Source organism: Mercenaria mercenaria, chromosome 7 (genome assembly GCF_021730395.1).
Source record: "Mercenaria mercenaria strain notata chromosome 7, MADL_Memer_1, whole genome shotgun sequence".
NCBI lineage: Eukaryota > Metazoa > Mollusca > Bivalvia > Venerida > Veneridae > Mercenaria > Mercenaria mercenaria.
Genome location: NC_069367.1, coordinates 36,249,500 through 36,274,471, shown reverse-complemented (window position 1 = coordinate 36,274,471; position 24,972 = coordinate 36,249,500). Strand labels below are relative to the sequence as shown.

General features: G+C 35.0%; 1 protein-coding gene across 3 annotated transcripts in view; it reads left to right on the top strand.

The window, feature by feature from the left end:
• The window catches only part of LOC123554413 (uncharacterized), a 133,241-nt gene that overhangs the window by 92,535 nt on the left and 15,734 nt on the right, over positions 1-24,972 (top strand). For all 3 annotated transcript variants that reach the window (XM_045344542.2, XM_045344541.2, XM_045344544.2), the window contains 3 exons: positions 14,374-14,514; positions 15,960-16,079; positions 24,783-24,950. In XM_045344542.2, coding sequence (XP_045200477.2) covers positions 14,374-14,514; positions 15,960-16,079; positions 24,783-24,950 — 429 coding nt within the window. The remainder of the gene's footprint in view (positions 1-14,373; positions 14,515-15,959; positions 16,080-24,782; positions 24,951-24,972) is intronic.

Sequence of the window (24,972 nt, the reverse complement as noted above, 5' to 3'; positions counted from 1 at the left end):
TACATAGATGATGTCGGAGAAGATGATATTCTGCAGTTGATGAGTCAGTTTTCAGAAACGTCTCATCTTGTTATGAAGTAAGTCAAAGAAAGATGCATGATGGTTTGGCCTTATGGTTGCCTTGTTAAGTAATTTGCATGATATATTGAGCTCCTTATACTGTTTTATACAGGGGATTTAAACTTATTAAACTAGTTTTTAGACTGGTTTCAAAACTAGTATTTAATTGGTTGATTTTGTGCACTTTGAAATTGCCCAGTGGCAATTGCATTCTGAAACTGGTTGCCAAACAAGGTTTTTTTTCATAATTTTGGAACAAGAACTTGCCTGATGGTCAAAAGAAGAGTGCTGGATATCTGGAAAAAGATAACTGCAGCCAGTCTGTAAAAAGAGTACAGAAACAAGCACTTGTATATTGCAATTTTCAACTCAGACATGTATTCAATTTGTGAATATTTCAGCATTTTTTATATAAAAAAAAGGATAAAAATAAGTATACATAAGCCCTTGTTCATTAGCATATCCTCAAAAATGGATAATGGGATTTTTACTGAAAATGTCTTACATATAGTTATGTGACTGATTACTTGATATGACATTTTGTCACAATCTTTTTGTCACAAACTGTCTTCTGTATAGTATTGCAGTGTCACTGTGCAGCAGATAATGAAATTACATTACCAGAATAAGTTATTATCTCTGTATTGATCATTAGTGACTTACTAATTTGTTGCAGATTATTTCACACAAGGGAACTAACTCTGCTGATACAACATATTTGCTACAATGTATTGTGACTGAAGCATTGTGGGTGTACAAGATTAATACTCAACTGTTTTGCTCATTCTCTTGCAACTTCAAGCAGTTGTCTTTCTGTATATAGTTGTCTCAACATGAATTTTTTGTTTGTTTGGATTTAACATGAGTTTTCATCAGTTACTAACTGAATTTAGTCATCAGAGTTCCTGCATCGATCCCTAACAATTAACAACTAACCTATTCTATGCAAGTAACTGACAAGTGTTGGCATATTCTCTGCTAGTACCTGACAAGTATTAGCATATTCTTTGCAAGTAAATGAAGGGTATTAGCATATTCTCTGCTAGTAACTTACAAGACTTAGTATTAGCATATTCTCTGCAAGTAACTGACAAGTGTTAGCATATTCTCTTCTAGTAGCTGGCAAGTATTAGCATATTCTCTGCAAGTAACTGTCTTAGCATATTCCATGCAAGTAACTGACAAGTATTAGTATATTCTCTGCAAGTAACTGGCAAGTATCAGCATATTCTCTGTAAGTTACTGACAAGTATTAGTATATTCCTTGCAAGTAGCTGACAAGTATTAGCATATTCCCTGCAAGTAACTGACAAGTATTAATATACTGACAAGTATTAGCATATTCCTTGCAAGTAACTGACAAGTGTTAGCACATTCCCTGCAAGTAACTGACAAGTATTAATATACTGACAAGTATTAGCATATTCCTTGCAAGTAACTGACAAGTATTAGCACATTCCCTGCAAGTAACTGACAAGTATTAGCATATTCCTTGCAAGTAACTGACAAGTATTAGCATATTCCCTGCAAGTAACTGACAAGTATTAGCATATTCACTGCAAGTAACTGACAAGTATTAGCACAATCCCTGCAAGTAACTGACAAGTATTAACATACTGACAAGTATAATCATATTCCCTGCAAATAACTGAAACTTCCCCATATGAATCAAAGATAGAGGACAAACAGAACTAACAAAAAAATTCCCAACATTTCTTTTCCATTCAGTCAGTTCAGTAAACTGAAACTGAAATGTCTGCTAAATTTTTTAAGTTTTCCTTTTATGTCCAGATTAAATTTGCTTCCAGACTACATGTCTCTATAGCTTCTTTGATAAAGATACAATTAATTATAGGAAGATAGTTGATAGCACTCACATAGTTAATGATTCTATTCATTCCAAGTGTCTTCGTCAATGATGGCTGAAGCTTTAGGGAATTGATGCAGAATATTATATTGAAAGCATATAATAATATATCTCCATCTTGTAATAAATTGTAACATAGTAATTAAGCTTTGAATGTATAATACAATCTCCCATTAATGGCATAATTGAATTCTTTTGAAAATCTATTTTCAACTCATAAGCTTTTTGAGTTGTTGGTTTCTTTGCTTGGAAAATAGATAGTCAGCTACCAAATGTCAATATTTTACTGACAAGACATCTTTGAAATTTAATGTATGGGAATTGCATCAGTTAACTTGCAATGGTCTTTTAGCATCCTTTAATAAAGCTCTTTTTCTCTGTAGTCACTACTGTGAGCAAATGCACCACCATATCAAGTAGAAAAGCACTTTAAAATGTTAAACAAGAATTTATATGTTTGATGGATCATTACCAAATTTGGTATGTTGCCCTAACAAGGATGTTACTTATCATTCATCAGAACAGTTAAGCCACAAGACACCACACAGATTGGAAGCAAAAGCATTTTAATCCTCTCTTATTATCTGTAAGTTTTTCACAAAATTCCTTTTGCAGCACCCTTATATATGTACTGTTCATTAGGGTTTCTTTAATTAGTGCTGCTCAATGTCATATCAGAGCAGCAGAGCTGAAAGAAGTTGGACATTCATGACAGCATGCATAAACCACAGTTAAAGTATTCCTGTGATTGTCCAGATAGTCTCCATATGTTTTCCATTCTCAGTTTTCACATGCTTCTTTATGTTTTAGGCTTCAAGGCCATAAAATTGAGTTTGGGGATAGATCTCAACATGCTTCTTTGTGCTTTAGGCTTCAAGGTCATAAAATTGAGTTTGGAGATAGATCTCAACATGCTTCTTTGTGCTTTAGGCTTCAAGGTCATAAAATTGAGTTTGGAGATAGATCTCAAAAGCGAAAAGCCAGTACTGGAGGTTTCAGACTTTACTTTAAACTCTGCTCCATGACTTTGTCACAGAGGCTGTTCAGAGCTGTCTTGGCCACTTAGTAAAGACTTCTGGATTGATTGTTAAAAGGATTAAATTCCCATATGGTTACCACCACTTTATCTAGGACACCATGATTTGCAGAAATTGTGGAGAGCATAGTCAATTTTGTTCAGTGAACCAGAATTTTTCCCATATACTTGAAAAGCATCTCCTTGGCTTGAAGAGCTTATGGTGAAATAAAGTTCAAAGAGACTTCTTTTCTCCCATATTCCTTTGAGAGATATCAAGTTCTGGTTTGTACAGTTGTATCAATTTTCATTGTGTTTTCTGCAATGTCATGCATTTCGATATTTTCTCTAACATTTGTTCTAGACTCCTTCAAAGACAATACCAGGATATTTTTATGGAGGAAACAACTTTCTGATAGGTATCTAATGCTAAGTGTATTAGACACAGACATCAATTAAGTCTAAAGAGAATGGTTAAGGATTATAACACTTGCATTTCTTCTTGCATTTCTTCTCTGGAGTTGACAGTTTGGAATCCTGTCTGGATGTGGTCAAGACAATCTTATTGGATAGGAAAGCTGTGGCTTTCTTGTAATGCAAGAACCAGAGGATTAATTTATGTCCATTAATCCGAATGTTGCATGTCCGATTCTGAGTTGATGATTCTGCCACAGACAGTCAAATGCATCAAATGAAAACGTATTTTTTCTCTTTTGTTTGTTCAAGTTAACAACATAAATCCTGCTGCAAACCACCACATGTTTTTAAATGAGATGCAAATTAATGATACCTTTGGGGTAATTTTCTCCCCATCAATGGAGGAGAATTATGTTGATTTTGTGATGTCTGACAATCTATCTGTCAGTTGGTCCGTCCGTCCATCACAAAAGTTTCTTTTGACTGGACTACTTCTCTGAAACTATGGACAACTTTGTGGAAAGGTTCAATACCATGGCTGGTTTTTGCTTATCCTCGACGTTAAAATGTCCAGTGGATTTGATGATTGCAATTCCACTTACGGAGATTCTAGTCTGAACCTTTTGATACTTTAGCATTATATTCTGCTTTTTTGAGATTCAACAGTACTGGACCTGAGATTTTTTGGGGAAGAAATTAGCACCAATTTGTTTGAGTATTGCTTTTTTTCAGGGGTCTTTGTATTATAGATATTATTGTTGGGAAAAAATGTCCAGTATGAAATTGTGTCACATCATATGGGAATTCTTTACCATGTCCAGCAGATGCAGGCTGTCAGACTGTCTCATAAATAGCAACTGCAATTAGGTTAAAATCCTAGAAACACCACTGACTATAAGAATTATTTAGACACATTGGAAAACAGAATGTCCATACAAAAAAGTAAAAGTCTTTGGTCCCTTAAACCTGTCAGCTGGTGACAATATTTTTACCCAAAATCCTCTTTGTTTCCTGTTTCCAATAATTAGAAATGTTATCTCCTGTCCAGCATGTCTCTTACACCCTTAAAGTGCTAGTTAGCACTGAGCTAATTAGATTTATACTTTCATTGATTGATTTATAAACTCAATTCTCCATGGAACATTGCTTGCAGTAGTTGTTGGATACAAATTTGTTGGCATTCTGTGGAGGAATTCCACCATTATTGGATTTGGAAAATGCTCGCTTGATTGGTTGGAATTTTACAGTTTGACAAGGAATATGTTCTTGGTTTATGTCATGGAACATTGTTCTCAATGTGTTAGACAGCAGTAATACAATATTCTTTATGGACAAATGTGAAAGTGGAATAAAGTGTTTGATTAGATAGAATTATTTATGTGAGGGCTTGTTATAGTTTCAGAGTAATATTTTCCCTTGTTTATTGATAACGGGTAGTATCAAATTTTGAAAATGTAAACGTAGATAATATTCAGGAAACAATAATTTATGTATGAAATTAGTTGTTACTCACAAAATAATAGAATATTAGGTGACAGTTTTCATTTAATTTTCAGAAGTGTTCAGACTTTTCCTATTAGAATTTCTATTCAGAGGATTGTCTAATGAATAGGAATAAATTCTGTAATAGTTTATTATGAAAATGAATATAATTAGTTGAAAAAGGAACAAATTTTTGTAATACATGCTACTATAGATAAATCTGTGATTTTGTTTGGTTCAATATTGAAATGATAAAATGAGAGAGCTTCCAGTAGTCGACATCAAGTACCAGCAAAGGAATTATGCATTTCCAGTATGGGCCGCATATCTGGTAAGAAAATTGTTGTTTTCAGACAACGATTTCTGAAAACAAATTAAATGTCTGAATTTCATTTAGATTAGTTTTGATAAGACTTGAAGTTACTTAATAAGATAAACAGAAATATATGAACATTTGCAATGTAAACATGTTTCCTTTGCCACAGACTTACAGAGATAGAATGACTTTTTATTAAATATGAAATTCTAACTTAAACCGAGTTTTCCGAAACTAATTTTTGCTCTTGATGTGATGCATGTAGTAAATTTCGTTATATAAAGATATTATTATATTCAGGTCTTAGAAATCAAGGGTGTTTATTTTATGCTTTTTTCAGTGAAATACTGGGAATTATCAATGCGAAATAATCCTTATAAAAATTTTCACTTGCAAAAAGATTTTAATTGTACTCCTGACGTGTCATTGATGATGATGATGATGATGATGATGATCCTTTTAACAGAAAAGATAGAATGAAATATTTTCTGTTTACAAATTTGTTAGAACAGAAGGGTTTGCAGCTATATGTATGCTTTGCCATTACTAACATTGTCAGCACTGAGAATTGTTGCTTGGAATTAGCCACATTAGTTTTGAATTCTTTTATGATATTCATTTACTTGTTCAGGGTAATACTCCTGGCAATTATATTAATCAATTAGTAACATTTACCAGGAACATGGCGTGCCATTGAAATTAATATTTAAACTCAATTGGCTATAATTGGTGTTCAGAGGTGTGTATCCTCCTAGAAAAGTTTTTTTTTTCATAATGCTCTAAGTTGCGATTTAGAGCTATAGTTGCATGTCAAATTTAAGCTCTCTCAACAGTTTTTCCCACAGTCTTATGCACTTCTAATTTCTATAAAACAGTTGTATATGAGAGTGTTGTATATATTTTTTTCTGAAAGGATATAAATGTTACAATACCTTATACATAGTGCTACAAAATTACAGAAACTTTGTTCTTTAAAGTATTTAATATGTCGTAAGCAGAAAATATGAAGAAATTCAAAATTTATTTCATCTTCATAGGTAAATAAATATATATGATTGTTCTTTTTTTATGAAAAATGTTGTAAGATAGGAAAATTTATTATCCTCCGCTAATAATGTGCGAATTTTTTGAATGCGGGTAAAAATTGAATGTTATACAAATATAAAAAATATGGGAAATGCATGAAAGTCTATGTGGGTAAAAATTTCTTGGTGAACTTTAATTTGACACATAATTAACTCAGTTCTTTCCCCTGCAAAATGAAATGTTACTGTTCATGAACAGTGCATGCATATTTCATGAATGGAGTTCATGAACACTTCATGAATTGTTCGTGAAGATAAAATGGCACAAATTCTTGAAACATTCTTAAATACCGTGTTCATGAACAGTGCATGAAAAGAAAGATGACTTCAAGAACTAATGTACATGAACAGTTCATGAATTATTCACTTCACCAATAGTTCTTGATATTTTGTTGAACATGAATAGTTCATGAACTTCTTGCTATATGTTTTTATTGTGCCATTTTTAGCTCATCTGATTTTTTGAAAAAAAATGATGAGTTATTGTCATCACTTGAGCGGTTGTCGGCGTCGGCGTTGGCGTCGGCGTCGGCGTCGGCGTTGCCTGGTTAAGTTTTATGTTTAGGTCAGCTTTTCTCCTAAACTATCAAAGCTATTGCTTTGAAACTTGGAATACTTGTTCACCATCATAAGCTGACCCTGTATAGCAAGAAACATAACTCCATCTTGCTTTTTGCAAGATTTATGGCCCCTTTTGTACTTAGAAAATATCAGATTTCTTGGTTAAGTTTTATGTTTAGGTCAACTTTTCTCCTAAACTATCAAAGCTTTTGCTTTGAAACTTGGAATACTTGTTCACCATCATAAGCAGACCCTGTACATCAAGAAACATAACTCCATCTTGCTTTTTGCAAGAATTATTGCCCCTTTTGACTTAGAAAATCAGTTTTCTTGGTTAAGTTTTATGTTTAGGTCAGCTTTTATCCTGAACTATCAAAGCTATTCCTTTAAAACTTGCAACACTTGTTCACCATCATAAGCTGACCCTGTACAGCAAGAAACATAACTCCATCCTGCTTTTTGCAAGATTTATGGCCCCTTTTGGACTTAGAAAATATCAGATTTCTTGGTTAAGTTTTATGTTTAGGTCTACTTTTTCTCTTAAACTATCAAAGCTATTGCTTTAAAACTTGCAACTCCTGTTCACCATCATAAGCTGACCCTGTACAGCAAGCAACATAACTCCATCCTGCTTTTTGCAATAATTATTGCCCCTTTTGGACTTAGAAAAATCATTTTCTTGGTTGAATATTATGTTTAAAACAACTTTTCTCATAAACTATCAAAGCTATTGCTTTAAAACTTGCAACAGTTTTTCACCATCATAAGTGGACACTGTACATCAAGAAACATAACTCTATCCTGCTTTTTGCAAGAGTGATGGCCCTTTTTAGACTTAGAAAATCATGGGTAGGACAATATTTCTATTATACAAAAAAAATCAGATGAGCGTCAGCACCCGCAAGGCGGTGCTCTTGTTTCTTCACGAACTAGCAGTGAACCATTCATGAACATGATTCTTCATTAGTTCATGAACTACATGTCATGAGTAGTGCATGAAAGATTCAAGAAAATAATATCATGATTGTTCCTTTAACCTTTATCATGGACAGTTCAAGAACTATGTGTGACAGTTCATGTCCAAAAATTCATGAACACAAATCAAGAACTGTTGAATGTTAGTTTATGAACAGTTCTTTAATGGTTTTGAAGTGTTCATGATTTCAAGAACTGCATTTTGCAGGGGTTGGTCCAAAAAAATGTGTAGGAATACAAGATTGTCTGAAAAGCTTAGAAGAATCTAGCCAATGTTCATTTAATCATTTGCCTGTCAACTTTTAAAGCCCTTGTGAAAGTAAAAAAGCATTTATTGGGACAAACTAAGAAATAAAGCAAGAGATATTGACGGTTACAAATGACTTTGGAATCAAAGCTTGCCCAGTTTGTTGTTCATTTGTTACTGGCCAGACAATTTTAGGGAAGAATGTTGTAAAGACTGATCATTCAGCTGCCACATAAGGGCAATAGTAGTCTTATTTATTTAATTGAAGATTCAGTATAAATGTCCCATACGAAATTTTACCACAGTCTTAAGTCTGAGGAACCTGTGATAAGTGGCAGACTATTTGCCATTGTATTGTTTGTTTATTTTGGGTTTAACGCTTCAGCAGTATTTCAGTCATGCATCCCTGCAATCTGTAGACCAATGCTCTCCCTATTGACCTAAGCGGGTGGGCTTGGCATATAGAAAAATAGGTAGAGTTAAATATACTTGCAATCTTTGTTTTGTGTGCATCTTCATCAGCATTTATATCAAGATTGTTTGATATGTTTTTATGTCTCAGAAACCACTTGTTAGAATTAATTAATGAACCGTGCCATGAGAAAACCAACATAGTGGCTTTGTGACCAGCATGGATCCAGACCAGCCTTCGCATCCGCACAGTCTGGTGAGGATCCATGCTGTTCACTAACAGTTTCTCTAATTGTAATAGGCTTTGAAAGCGAATAGCTTGGATCCTGACCAGACTGCGCGGATGTGCAGGCTGGTCTGGATCCATGCTGGTCGCAAAGCCACTGTGTTGGTTTTCTCATGGCATGGCTCAATTTAAGCTTCACACACTAATGTTCACTGTGATGATCTGACTGGTCTCTACTTCTTTTGTGATTTTATATAGACCTTTATCTCATTTTACCTTTAAGTACTATGACACTTACTTCTGTTTAAGCAAAATCATTGCCTCTTTTATTGATTGCGGCCGATGAGGCCATGATCATATTGAATAGGACAAGTATATGCACGCTGGGGAAAATATTTCATGATGGACCTGTGAATTCTTTACTTGTGGGTGAAACAGGTCTCATAAGCGTAAATACGACTAGCTTCTACTGATTATAAAACATACCGTACGATTTGTTGTGAATTAACTGTTGTTGTACATTTAGTAGTCCAGCCGCCACCCTTGTTTAAGAGCAACATTTAAAAAACACGTTTTTTTCATCCTCAAGTAATAAATGAGTAGACTCGCCCAGTTAAATCAATCTAGATGCATAATCTTAACTCAATACATAGAGCGGTTACTTCACCCGATTTACATTCGGAACATTTTCACGTGTTTCGGGCTTTATCGTTTGTTTAACATGGGATTTTTGAACCGTCCAAAGCTGTTGGAAATGTTTGTCTCATTGTTTATTTTTTTTTTTAATAAAAATGTTACTGCTTTCATTGTCTACCACTTTTTTTCCACCCTTGCCTGAAAAAACAGTAATGAGTTTGTACACTGTTCAGACAATTGTGCTCTGTTGAAATTTAACCAAACACAAGTTTACCTGCATAAACAGAAAGCATGATATGTCACCATGCGCGGATCCAGAGGGAGGGGACCGGGGGTCCGGACCCCCTCTGGAAAATCTTTAAAAAAGGAAAGAAGACAAGAAGGAAAGAAAATGTTTTTCGAAAAAGGCAACATTAGGACTGCATGTAAAGTATATGCGGCTGCTGCTACATACGACCCCGACATAATTCATATTATTTATCTAAAAGAAACTAAAAATTTTACCTTCAAGAAAGCTTGATTTTATCATTTTCCCAAATTTAACAGGTTAGTCCATAAAACTGTCCCAGAATGCAAAAAATGAAGGGCTAAATTTCAAAATTTCCAGCGGGGGGGGGGGGGGGGGGGGGGGGGGGGATCAGACCCCCTCTGAGAAAATTGGCTGTGTCCGTGCATGGTCACTATACCTGTCCAATACTGGACATTATGGTAAATGCTTCTTTCCTGCACAAATGACAATTTCGCAACTTCTGTCCGGTTTGTACAAATTTCTGGCCGCCATAAACCATTTGACTTGTACTTGTTTATCTTTAGCCTGCTCCCGGCAGATGATACTACCTTTGGAAGATCAGCCTGTGCAGTGATTTCCATTGAAAGTTATATGTACATTACAGTGCTTTTTTTTTTTTTTTTGGTTTAACGCTGTTTTCAACAGTATTTCAGTCATGTAACGGCGGGACATTACAGTGCTACAATTCAGTTCAAAACCATGTTCTTATTATAGTTTTTTTTACCAGTATCTCCCTTTTGGCTTAATTTGTCGCCAGCAAGCACAATTAGAACAGGTTTTACCAGAAAAATAATTTGGTTATAGATTTTTCTGTGGGTGTCACAGTATTAAATCATAGATTCTTGTCTAATGAATTTCATGTCTAGTTTATAATTAATGATTGATTTATGATATATGACCGTGCATTTTTTTTATTCAGGAAATCAAATTTTTATTCAAATATTTACCCTCTTCTATTTCCTTGCCGTGACAGAAAGAGACAAAGTATCGCCGAGCGCTGTTTAATCAGCGGCATCAAATGAAGTAGAAAATTAAAGGTTTATACGAAAATCAATGTTGCATTTCATGCATATTTGATTAACGTATCCGATAAATAAGAACTTAGGATGGTTTTTCAATTAAAGCAATCTACATTTCTGAGAGTGTTGCGCTTTTTTAAGTTCAACAAAATTGATATTTCTCAAAGACAGTTTGATTGAATTCCATTAGGGATCACGAAATGCACTCAACGTAAACGTTGACTGAAGAATAACGATTTTACAATAAAATTAAGTTTTATTGTCATTTATCATTGTTTACGGTAGTTTGGTGCGATAGAAAACTTTCACCATTTTAATCATTTGCATTGAATTCCTATATTACCATTTTCTGTTGGTGCTGATTTAAATCATAACATCAGTTTGTGAAGGGCATTAGCTGGACATTGAAGCAACTTGGCCTAATGGTCTGGGATATTCATTTCCACCAAATTTGGCATAGAATTGTATATATGACATTAAAAAATGATAAAGTGGGTGAAAATAAATGTTAGATACTGGTAAAAATGTAAGAAAAATATAAATTTTATGCATTAATTCAAATTACTGTAATGTTTTGCACAATATTTTTGGTTATTTATAAGAATATCTTGCAAAACTTTTATGTCAATAAGTTTGTACCACTAGTCACTTTCAGAGTACTCACTTTTATGGATTTTTGAGAGAAATTATTTGTCACCTAAAATGTGTGGGTTTTAAGTCCCTTTAAAAAGAAAATGTGTCCCAAAAAGTGATTTTGTCATGAGTTCAGATGCATAGGAAGATAATGTCATGAGGATGTAGTCTGATTGATATCGATCGAGTAATATGACAGACATCGTCGCAAAAAAAATTCTTCATTTGGAATATATTCATTTGATCCAAATACCACAATTCCACCACATGCGACTGCAGAATTCATGTAACATTCATTCATATATAATTGGTAGTAAGGTTTGGTCAGTTTATGGAAGAGTCAAATTGCTATGACATACAAACAATGATAACATCACACTTCAGTTTAATAATATAAAATCTGGCTGTATTGAAGTAACAATCTCGACTTTTTTGGAGAAAAATTATGCAAAATCACAGTTTTTCATTTTGGAAAATTTCACTTAAAATCATCTGTCAATTTAGACATCTTAAAAGCTCTGTCTAACTTAATAAAAGAGTTCTGTATAACCTAGTGTAAAAACGTCACCAAGTTTCATGCATGGAAAGTGTTCTGAATCCCAGATGTATACAGTAATGCAGTATTCATTCTATTTATTCTATTAGTTCTATTAGTTTCTTTAATATCAAGGTGTTCTGGATCTTTAGTCAGTGTGTGATTTCATTACATGATTTAGTCATTTGTGTTTTCCCTGAAGTCATCAGTTGTGTGATGGAATTTGTCTAAATGTATTGGAACAAATTGAACATGACTGCTTCATTGACCACATTTCTGAGAAAATTAGAACCAGTCTTAATTTTTTTCCATACCTGATGCTGTGAAAATAGAAGCCATTTAAAATCAACATTTAATCCAGCATTCAGAAAATAGGAAAGCTTGTTTTAGTTCTTTAACTAGTGTACTGTTTGAAAATGTCTCAAAACCAGTTTAAAAGGGTGCAGTCTGAAACATGTCCATAATCTGGGGGGAAAAACAAGTTAAGAGAGAGTTTCTCTGCAAAATGAAGTCAAGTCAAAAATTCTGCCACAAGTGCATAGTCTGAAAAAGAAAACTAGTCCAGAGTTATTCTTCAAGTCCAAAACCTGCCCAGAGTTCTTCTCTCTTTGTCTAGGTTCACAATCAGAAAATGAAAACAAGTCCAAAGTTCTGCTAAAAGTCCACAATCTGAAAAAGAATAACCAGTCTAGAGTTCTTCCAGAAGTCCACCAACAAAAACAATAAACAGAAACCAGTCTAGTTATTTTTTTGTTCTGTATTTGTCACATGGGAGAACTTTGACAGATTGCCTGTCAAGTTTACAGAATTGTCATCTGATTAAAATTGATGTCTGTTACTTTTTACACAGATTAACATCCTGCTTTTCTATAGGCATTTTCTAAATGAAAAATTTCTCAGGTAGTGAAATTCCCTTGCGATTCCCAGATTTCTGTGTGTTTTAATCTGCAGAAAGATTCTTTGTAGTGGAGAAGAGCCTTGTTTAATTGGATTGGTCAAGAAACATCCAAATCTTACTGTCGGCTGTTCTTTAAAATAGTTTTTTGCATGTAAGCAAAAAAAAACAAGGATAAAACATCAAATAGGGAATGCCACATTCCAAAAACATAGCCTCCTCAAAACAAAACTCACAGCAGGCAGATGTGCACAATGCCAACAAACACACTCACATACAAAGCAAACACTCGTGGACAAAACGAACAAATAAAGGAACATAGTGGGGCACCGTCTTAGAACGGTCAGTGGCAAAAACACCACTAGGGAGCTGAAACCGGTTTATGGTGCGCAGGTAACCTCACAAGTCTTACTGCTGTTCATTCATGTGGTACAGTCATGTAGTTAAAAACATAATTCCCTATTTCAAGTGAATTTAAAAGAAAGCAAACACATCAGCCAGTAGTAAATTATATATAATTGTACCCCCCCGACAACAAAGTTGTAAGGGGGGGGAGGGTATACTGGTTTCAGGTTGTCTGTCTGTCTGTCCGTCTGTCTGTCTGTCCGTCTGGCCGTCTGTCCGTAGTCGCAATCTTGTGCGCACCATCTCTCCTTATCCCCTTGACAAAATTTAATGAAACTTCACACAAAATATCAGTACCAACAGTAGTTGTGCATGGGGCATGTTAGGTCCTTTTAGAAAAAAAAATTGCAGAGTTATGGGACTTTGTTTTTTTGTTACTATACTATATACATAGACACAATCTTGTGCGCACCATCTCTCATCATCCCCTCGACACAGTTTAATGAAACTTCACACAAGTGATCAGTACCAACAGTAGTTTTGCATGGGGCATGTTAGGTTCTTTTAGAAAAAAAATTGCAGAGTTATGGGACTTTGTTTTTTGTTACTATACTATATACATAGACACAATCTTTTGCGCACCATCTCTTCTCATCCCCTTGACACAATTTAATGAAACTTCACACAAGTGATCAGTAACAACAGTAGTTGTGCATGGGGCATGTTAGGTTCTTTCAGCGACAAAAATTGCAGAGTTATGGGACTTCGTTTCTTGTTCACATACTATGTACATACAGTCTGCATATGCAATCTTGTGCGTGCCTAATCTACCAAACCCTTGCACACAATTTAATGAAACTTCACACAAGTAATCAGTACCAACACTAGTTGTGCATGGTGCATGTTACATTCTTTTAGATAAATATTCTGCATAGTGGGACTTTGTTTTTTGTTACTATACTGTATACATACGGTCTATATACATACTATATACATACAGTCCACATAATTATGCAATCTTGTGTGCGTCAAATTGCAATGTACTGTGTCAGTGCATGCGGGGGGTACATTCATCACCTTTAGTGATAGCTCTAGTTATCATTGCAAAATTATTATGCAAGATAAAGGTCACTAAAAAAGGATGCAGTGCTACAGTAAAAAAATAATGAAAAAATGCTTATAATGTTAATGGAAATACAGTCAAACCTCTATATAAACAGTATGTGAGTAAAAAACTGGTTTTCATTTAATTTTGCAGGAGTTTGAGTCTTTGTCCACAACTGGTCTTTGGCACAGGTTAGACTGTAAAGCATTGTTGTTTATAACTTGAATGATATTTATGTTCCATTTGTATTTCAGGCCCGACGCAATGACAGGGAAGAGATTCGGAAGAAGCTTGCAATGGGTGGAGAAGACGGACTGGATGATGACGATGATGATGATGATGAAATAACTTACAAGAAACCAAATATTCAGTCACGCTTACATAGTGGATTACAGGTAAATAAGTACTTTGCGTGCTGTTATAGATTAATGTACTGCTTTTCCCAGTCTCATAAACAGGAGATAACATTAAATTCTGCCTTTGATGGTGGTCTCTGATGGTAAAGGTCACAGACTTCGAAACAATTGCCCTTCACAGTTGTAGGTTTGTAACCTTTATTGGGGCGTAAAATTCTTTATGAGTCCTGGATCCAGCTGGCTTTGATACAGAAAGTTGGTGATTCTACCCAATGCATGTGCTTGCCTATGCCTGAAATAATGCCTGGAGGGACACCTGGGGTCCTCCTCCACCATTAAAAGCTAAACTGTCTCCATACGACCTAATTGTGTTGGTGTGACTGAACCAAAAGAACACAGTAAATCTGTGCATTCCATATCCCTTACTGGCCTAAATTCTTATAACCGGCTACAAAGAAAATGCGAGAGAACAAAAGAGCAACCATATTAATATTACATTGGTTAGAATGTCTGTCTGTCTGTCTGTCTAAAAACACTGCCTTGTTCGTGACCAACCAATGATTAAGGACATAATTATCATTTGGACTGCAATTCTGTTCTTGGAAAATGTGTCTTGTGTATCATTAAGGGAGAAAATGTCTCTGTCCTCCTTAATTGTTAATAACTGAACATTCCAAGAAGTAGACAAAGCTGTATAATGTCAGAAGCATATTGCTGTAGCTCTAGGAAACAATAGATAAGTTTCCTGTGGCAAGGAATTGATTTCACTGTGAGTACTTTCTGCTATACAAAACATATCCTTTATTGAATCTGCTTGGCATGATATAGTAGGCTTTAAAACAAATGCATTTTCCTTGAAAAAAGGTCTAAGAGAGACCACATTTTAACAGAAAATGGTAATCTTGACTGAGCTACTCAAATTTCTGCAAATGGCAATGCCAGTGTCAAGAGAAGATGCATAATTATTCGGAAATAACTAAATTTACTAATGTCAAGGTCATTTTCAATAGTGGTTTGGTATTTAGTCTTGAAGTCTTTGATAAAATTGTTAAAAGTTTCTTGAGTTTGTGTGATAAATACAGAGATAAAAATGAAAATAAAATCTATTTTCAGATTCTGATATTAATGTTTTGAAGCATTTTTTGTAAGGTGTATTAAACTTTCTTTTATGACAAATTGATTTGTTGATTTTAGGCTAGTATGTGCTTTAGAGAAGTTCTCATCAACTCTCTTTCACTTGGAGATGTTGTTGGCTTCTTGCTGAAAATTGTTCTTTCTTCCATTCTGACTTTTATATTAAGACTGTTTTCACTTACTTACCAACTAAGATCAAGTTCAACTGGCAAGAATTCAGGCCAGGTTAATTGATCATGTATTATAACTGAAAAGGGTAAAAACAAGAAAGCCACAATGAATAGAATGCTATAAATCAACATTTCAGTATGTACTAATGTTATTTCTACATTGTCTTGTTCTATTCACAGATATGTTTTATGAATGAGTCTCCAGGTGATACTGACAACGAAGGTCTGTCTCCACGGCAACATGAAATCCATGACAATGTGAAACTTATGAAGAATGTCAGTAACCTTGTTGATTCTGATGTAAGTTCAAATCAGTTAACAGCTTTTACGTAAAACTCCCTATGACCTGGGTCTTTAAAGTTTAAAAAACTGAGATTTGAACCTAGTTTAAAGACACTAGTGTCTGATTGGATGATTTTGAACTCAGTCTTTAAATTTACCAATTATTAAGCTGAACCCTGAGACTGGTTTCAAAGTTCAGTTTTTATGACCTTGAACCCTGGTAGGTAAATTTTCTAGATTGAAATCTGTTGCCTATACTTTTTGTTGGTTGGAACTAAGCCTAATGATTTGGTAAAATTGCATGGTTGCAGGTGTATAGAATCTATGGGGTTCAAACCAGGTGCTGTGGAAGACTAAAATAATCACCTGGCCTTCTCTCATCTTTGAAGTCTGGAAATTCCCTTGTACATTGTTTCTATTTTCAGATAATAATTGTACCATGTAATCTGTTACTATTTCAAAAATGTCAAAAAATGAATAGGTGTACTTTTCAAGATTCTTCGTAAAAAGTGCATCATAGTCTCAATGAGTTTCAACATATCTATTTCTGAAATGTCATTACAATTGAAAGCCAGGTAGTAAGGTTATAAAACCAGACTCAGAACTGCAGCATTTGTTTGGTTGATTCTGGGCACAGTCTTGCAATTGACCAATGGTAATGTTGATTCTGAGCACAGTCTTGCAATTGACCAATGGCAACATTGATTCTGAGCACAGTCTTGCAATTGACCAGTGGCAATGTTGATTCTGAGCACAGTCTTGCATTTGACCAATGGCAATGTTGATTCTGAGCACAGTCTTGCAATTGACCAATGGCAATGTTGATTCTGAGCACAGTCTTGGCAATGTTGATTCTGGGCACAGTCTTGCAATTGACCAATGGTAATGTTGATTCTGAGCACAGTCTTGCAATTGACCAATGGCAACATTGATTCTGAGCACAGTCTTGCAATTGACCAATGGCAATGTTGATTCTGAGCACAGTCTTGCAATTGACCAATGGCAATGTTGATTCTGGGCACAGTCTTGCAATTGACCAATGGCAACGTTGGTTCTGAGCACAGTCTTGCAATTGACCAATGGCAACGTTGATTCTGAGCACAGTCTTGCAATTGACCAATGGCAGCGTTGATTCTGAGCAGTCTTGCAATTGACCAATGGCAACGTTGATTGGGAGCACAGTCTTGCAATTGACCAATGGCAACGTTGATTCGGAGCACAGTCTTGCAATTGACCAATGGCAATGTTGATTATGAGCACAGTCTTGCAATTGACCAATGGCAATGTTGATTCTGGGCACAGTCTTGCAATTGACCAATGGCAATGTTGATTCTGGGCACAGTCTTGCAATTGATCAATGGCAACGTTGATTCTGAGCAGTCTTGCAATTGACCAATGGCAATGTTGATTATGAGCACAGTCTTGCAATTGACCAATAGCAATGTTGCATTTTGAAGCTGGTCTCCAACTTAAGTCTTGTTACCATGGAACCAGAATTTTTGAAGGGATGTCTGGGTTCTAAGACTTGCAAGGGTTAATAACCTCAATATATATACAAATTTTGAAGACAGATACAGGATTGAGCTAGGGAGTGGGATCTGTTTTATTACTCTGCTGTATAATTTCTGCATTTTGGCCTAATAAACGTCTAGACATGTTAATTTTAGATTGATCATATTAATAATACCACGTTCGCTGTCAAACTGCTCTCCCAAGGCGCGATATATGCCTGCTCTTTTGCTCCTGAAGAAAACATAGAATACAGATGTGGACAGACAGGCTGCACAATATTGATTACATTTTATTTGGAAAAACGATCATCTTCTATCATGTATAACATAATAGTAGGATATTGCAGTGTTACAGGGCATTCTGTTCATGCTGGCAGACAGATATGGCAAATAATTTGTCCTGAAATTGCTTTTGACTTCCTGGAATAAATTGTGATTGACTTCCTTTAATGTGACCATTAATTCTGAAATGACACTTTAGATCTTTGCAGTCTATTCCTGCAGTTATGCCATGCCGTTGTAAGTTATCAGAAATGGGAAATGTTTTCCTGGAAAAGTTTTATTTACCGTTCTTTATTGCCTTGTTTTATAGTTGAAAACATAACATGAATGCAGGGTGAAAGATACTGAGGGAAGATGAGGATTCATTTAACAGGGACATTAATTCTATTCATTCTGAAAAACAGTTTATGGGCAAGGTAATTTCTCCTGGAAATGGCTTTTGGTTTCCTTTTTAATGAGCATTAATTCTGAAATGACATTGCATATTCTGTTCATGCAGTGAAATGCAATGAGCTTGTAATATAACAAAGAAGATATAGGGGATCTAGGGTGCATTCAGGCAACCATTCATATTAAAGGGGAATATGAAATTGAGTGTCGGAAATTTTATCACAGAATAATTATTAAAGATCCATACTCATATTATTATGGATTTAAGTTTATAAAGGAAAATTTGGAGAGCAGTCTCAAAACTGCAGAAGCTGGTTGGTTGATTTTAATTTTAAATTTTGAAATTGACCAATGGCAAGGTCCCATTTTGAGACTGGACTCCAAACTCAATTTTATAACCTTGGATTCTAATTGGTTAAGGGAAAGGAATGCCTGACAGTAAGTCTGCATGAAAGCCATCCTCAAGCCTTCCATAACGTTGAAAGAATTTTTAAAATCGGACCACTATTGAAAAAGATATGGCAGTTTGAAACTTATGAAAATGACTGATCACACAGTGTATAGACTCTCTGTACGCCCAAACGGAAGTCGCCAATAACTAGGCGTTCACTTTCATTTTTCAAATTGTTGGAAGCTGTCGGTAGTAATTATTTTTATGTTTTTCTGTGGCTATTTGAAATAAATACTCTTCTTGTATATCTTTTTCAATGTATGATAAATGTCTCTGCAACAAACTGTCGTTAAATAGACACTGACACATGAAAATAAAACGTATTTTCACCAAAAACACAACTGGTCATAGCAAAAGACGATGCATTCAGGCTAAAATGCCCGTTATTTAGGAAGAGCGAAGGAAATACATGTCAGAACCGCTTCTGAATGTTACATTATCAATCCATGCACATGAGTTTATACCTACAAATATGAATTTACACTCCTAAATAGTTGAAATATTGTTTAATTCAACATGCATCTGAATTATGCACTGGCCGCCTAGTTGCAGAACTTTATATAAAAACTGTTCCACTATTCGCCAAAACACTGTACGCCTATTCAATAAAGAAATGACAAAGTGTTTGGACTTGCAGGCTCTATACACTGTACTCCTTGAATTAAGAAATATAAATTTCGTATTGTATTTTACATGCGACTGTGAAACAGTATTTATTAGTCTGTTTCACCAACGATGTCCTTGTCTTGGACAAGAAATAAAATCTTTATACGTGTTTCCGCTAACATTCTAGAAAAATATATATTTATTTCGCTCAGTTTGACGGACACTTTGTTTGTTTTTCTTTTTTTCTTTGTTTTTTAGCTCGACTGTTCGGGAATAGGGGTGCTATTCTACTCGCCTCGGCTTCCGCGCTGGCTTTCTTGGTTAAATTTTTTCGGCAACCTTTTTTGTCATCTTTTTTACTTTTGCTTAAACCTTACTGTATCTTCGCATAAACATTGTGCAGCATACAAACGAAGCCTTTTTATGCAGGGTCCCTGTGTCCATTATACCCAAGGTCAATGTCACTCAAGGTATTGCACTTAGTGTTTGACATTATTTTTTTTTTAATTTAAGCTACGCCTACAGACACACGCGCTATGAATGTTTATACGTGTTTCCGCTCACATACGAGAAAAAATATATATTTATTTCGCTCAGTGTGACAGGACACTTTATTTTTTTCTTTGTATTTTTAGCTCGACTATTCGGGAATAGGGGTGCGATTGTACTCGCCCCGGCTTCGGCATTGGCTTTCTTGGTTAAAAGTCTTAAGGCAACCTTTTTTTTCGTCACATCTTTTTTACTTTTGCTTATTCCTTACTGTAACTTCGCATAAAAATTGTGCAGCACAGAAACAAAGCCTTTTTCTGCAGGGTCCCTGTGTCCATTATACCCAAGGTCAATGTCACTCAAGGTATTGTACTTGGTGTTTGAAATTAATTTTTGAAGTTAAGCTCCGCCTAAAAACACACGCACTGTCTGCCTGGTTGCTTTGTACAGTCAAAGTGTGCAATGAAAATGAGTCCCGCTCATCTATCTTTCAAGACGGTGGTAGCTTTATTCATATTATTTATACATGTAGATCAACTGATGTAATCACTAGGAGCCAGGTCATTTTCAGTTTGTTCTGTAGCGAATACTCAACAATTATGAATGAAAACAAAAAAGAACCGGTTGTTAGCTTCGATCTGCTTGATTTTGAATGATATCAGCGATTCTTTAGAGCCGGATATTAAAATAAACAGAAATTACCAGTTACCGCGCCGACGGCAACTGTTTTTTTTTTCTGTGAGAGATGATAAAGTTCCCGTCGTAAAGTCCGAACAAGTCTCTGAGATGCTGAAAATTGATCAAACACCGAGTTGTGCCACGTAACGATTAAATGAATTATGCGCTAGTGATTTATGTGTAACGAATCTAGTCATTATTGCAAAAGTCAAAAATCAATTTCAAACACTACGCAGGTTAGAGTTTATTAGTACGCACTTAGCAAATTGAGTTAGGCACACAGCTGCGCCGTGCTAAACCAATTTATTTTGATAAATGCTTACTAATAAACACTAACGAAAAGTGGAATCAAAACTGCAGTAATAGCATTTAAACTGATCCATGACTGTTACGAAAACGAAAGAAGTTATAACTATTATATTTTAACTTTTGGTTATCATAAAACAAAGTCAAAACATTGAAATATAAGAATGAAAAGAAGTTTTGAATAGGCGTACAGTTTTTCGACTAAGCGTTCAGTCCCGATTTTAAAAATTGCGATAAGTGGGCCAGTAATATATCGAATAGTGGGACAGTGTAATCGGCACATATGTCTCTGAAAAACACATTTTCCTAAAAGCGTATTCGTTACCACAGAGTCATGCTGGTATTTATCGACGCGTAAGATATTTATCTATGAATTAGCAAAGGTTTCAATTCTTTGCAAAAGCTTGAGATACATGTATTTCAAAGAACTGACAGTTTCATTACAAAATCGAACAAATACCCACGCGTCATTTGACTTGAAATTAAGTATATTAAGAGTTTTAACAGGCGTGTTTGGTATCCACGTAAACAGTAATTCCATATCGATACGTAAAATAAAACATACACTTACTTCATGCTATATTAACGAAATAAACAATGAAAATCCAAGCCATCCGCGACAGCAAAAAATTGTGTTTTGATTTCTGAACGCCTAGTTTTTGGCGACTTCCGGTTGGGCGTACAGAGAGTCTATACACTGTGGATCATGGAGGCAGCCATTTTAGTATGTTTATGATGTCATAATACATTATGAATTTTTTCTTTAGCAAATAACCTTTAAAATAGATAGTTTCATGCATTTCTTGAGTGTAAGATGGAAAACATGGTCATTTCTTTCATTACAGCTGGAAAAGCAGAGGAATTATTTTACAGAAATAAGTAAATACAGTTTAAATATGTATCTAGGAATTATATAAATCTGCCATTTTGGTTTTTGTTGCCATGGAAACAAAATGGCCACTATTTTGATCAAATATTTAAATGCTCGTAACTGTCTCATTTTTAAGCCAATTTTGAAAATTCTTTCACTTCTTTAAATGATTAAAGAAATCCTAGCAGATGAAATTAACATATTAAGAACAACATGCCTTTCCCTTTAATCTTGTCCCATTGAATGTCTCAGAAAGGCTTGTCAAAAATTCACAGTCATGTTTTTTATTTCATTGATTGACATTCACTGGTTTCATGACTAACTGTTTTTTTCCTTCTTGGTTAGGAGATGGATATGCAAATGAAGTCTGCATTTTGATAGTTTCATATGAATTGATTTGCATTTTATGCAAACTTAAGCATGCAGAAGAAGCCTTAGACATTTTGTCTTTAAATTACCATCATAGACTGTAATAAATGACATATAAATTGTCTTTAGACAGTGGTTGATTTTATCTTGGATGCTGGGCTGAACATGATGTGCATAACAGGATTCCCAGCAGACAGGGATATGCTTTTAAATTTTATGGGACACAGTCTAAATTTCAGGAAGAAGTAGTCTGGTTTCTGACTGTGATATGCTTTTATATAATATTATGAAAACGGTTTGGATCACAGTCTATATTATGAAAATTGATAATTTCCTATTACGTTCTCAGTCTAGCAAAATCAAAAATGTTTAACAAAGTTATATAAAATGATAGCTTTTTAAGCATAAGAGTCAGTTTTCAAACAGAAAATACCGATTCTGCTATATCCTTATATTGAATCAAACTTTGGACAAACAGAAACAGGCTGATTGTAAGACTGAACGTAACATTTTGGGCCTTGAAGTCAAAGCAAATCTGAATTTGTACATTGAAAGTCATAGGTGAAATAGGGAAACAAAGGTTCTTGTTAAGAAAGAGAAAGGTCTGGAACAGACTTTCTAGGTTAAGCAACATGTAAAAGGGCACAATGTTTTCTATAGGATCTATAGGATGGTATAGAGCAAAAAAGATGCTGGCCTTCAATCATGAGGAAAGGCCAAAAGGTGCACTCTTAGCATTATAGGACATTTGTGGAATTGTAAAATGGTGTAAAGCATACAGAGAAAGAAAGACAGATAGCACGTTTTTGCGTAAAAACCATGCTATAATAATTGCTCAAAGTCCACAAAGTAAAGATTATTATAAACTCGATATGAAGTACAGTGTAATGCTCAGGCTTTGTTTTCTGGTCAATAGCTTCATCATTGGAGCTCTGTAATTTCCTGAAAATCAGATTAGATGAGACTTCATTAAAGAGTGTGTCTGCAGGGGCACACCGTAATTTAATTTTGTTGATTGTGTCTCCTGATAGCACTGGGCAAACCGTTTTTGCAGGATGTTGTGTCACAGATGTGTCACAGTTCCTCCTATGGGTACAGATCTTGAACTCTGCAGCTTAAGTTGATTTCTGTATTTTAGTTCCAGCTATTGATCTCGAGTATTGGTTCGGTTAGGTTACACCACATTGAAATTTCTTCTTTCTTTAGCGGTTATAGACAATGTCAGTTAGACTAATGTCTTTTATTTGAAGTGTTTTTACACTAACGTAATACCAAAAATATGGCGTGGCTTTATCACTACTCCCACAATGTATAAAAAAAGGATATTTCAGACTTCAGAAAGCAGGTTTTCAGCCTTTAGGCTTTTGGTTCAATCCAAGGCCTGTTTTGAGCTTTTTTTCTGTGCAGTAGTGTTACTATGCTGATTTTGAATTTCATCTGTTTTCACCATGTTCTTTGGCCTAAGGTGCATTTTTGCATCTACATTGATGCATACCTACTAAGTTCTTCAATTTAATCAAGCTGATTGCATCTTTTTTAGGAAGAAATAATTGGAATAAATAGATCAAACTCATCTGCACAAGATTTAACTTGTCAGGTCTGTTTTCTGTCTGACATTGAGGATGAAGAACATTTTTGCAAATAACTGTATGTATAGTGAAACATAGTCCGCATGGCTACGGACTAGATAATCTTTTTTATTTTTAAAAATAATATCTCGTCTTGATCTTTTCTTGGTTCTGCTTATCATTTTTTGAGAAGAAAATGGGCATAATTATGCAAAATTTAGATAGTTTTAGGAGTTACAGTTGAAATTTCTTCGCTTGAATTTGAACCCCACCCTTTGCTCGAATGCATCGTCAGGTCCCATCAGCATCTCTGTGCTGTCTATTGTTTTGCATGCCCGAATTACAGATAACTTGAAAACATTTTGCTGATCCTATTGAGTTCAAGCGAACAAAGTTTAAGTATATTTTCTTTGAACAAATCAGAGGGTCTGTTAGTGTAAAAGTGATTAAGCAAACTTTGGTATAAGGAAATTTAGATTTCAGCTTTGAATGCATACCTAGGTTTAGTTTCTAAAAATAGCTAGGTGCCTAGATCACCAGAAGTAATACCCAGTTTAAAATGAATGGGGCCTAAGGATACCCCTCTACAATTCTTATAATGACTAAGACATTAAAGCTTGCAGAAACAAATCTCAACACTGATTTGAAAAACATGAGAAAACAAACCTAGTGCATTTGCGACCAGCATGGATCCAGACCAGCCTGCACATCCGCGCAGTCTGGTCAGGATCCATACTGTTCGCTTTCAAAGCCTACTGCAATTAAAGAAACCGTTAGCGAAAAGCATGGATCCTGACCAGACTGCGCAGATGCGCAGGCTGGTCTGGATCCATGCTGGTAGCAAATGCACTATGTTGGTTTTCTCGTGGTGCGGCTCAAATCTCAACACATATTTTATCTTGCAATAAAATGAGATTTTAGCAATAACAATCAAGGATATCCATTCATTCTCTGTAATATTTTCAGATTTTTTTGCAAAGCATTCACCCCTGGGAATAACTTGAAACTTAAAAGCTTTTAAATATGTCTGATAGATTAGAGACAGAGTACAGCTATTTCATTTGTAGGAACATTTTGCTGTTTACCAATCCATTTCCTGTTTTCTGTTCTACAGAGGTAGGAGACATTCTATAGACACATTCCCCATGGGTTTTATGGCACATGATTACATTACAAAGATTTATGACATTTCTATTTCAGAACAATTTGAGTTCTGTAACCGATTTAAACAATCCTACCCCACCCACCACTTCAATACAGAGTTCAAGTCCGCCGAGATTAAAACCGGGAGAAGATAACGTGAAGACAGAAGATTTTCATTCCAGACAAGAACAGTTGCAGAATGAGGCAAAAATGGCACTTGCGCAGGTTTGTTGTTTGTGCAATTTAC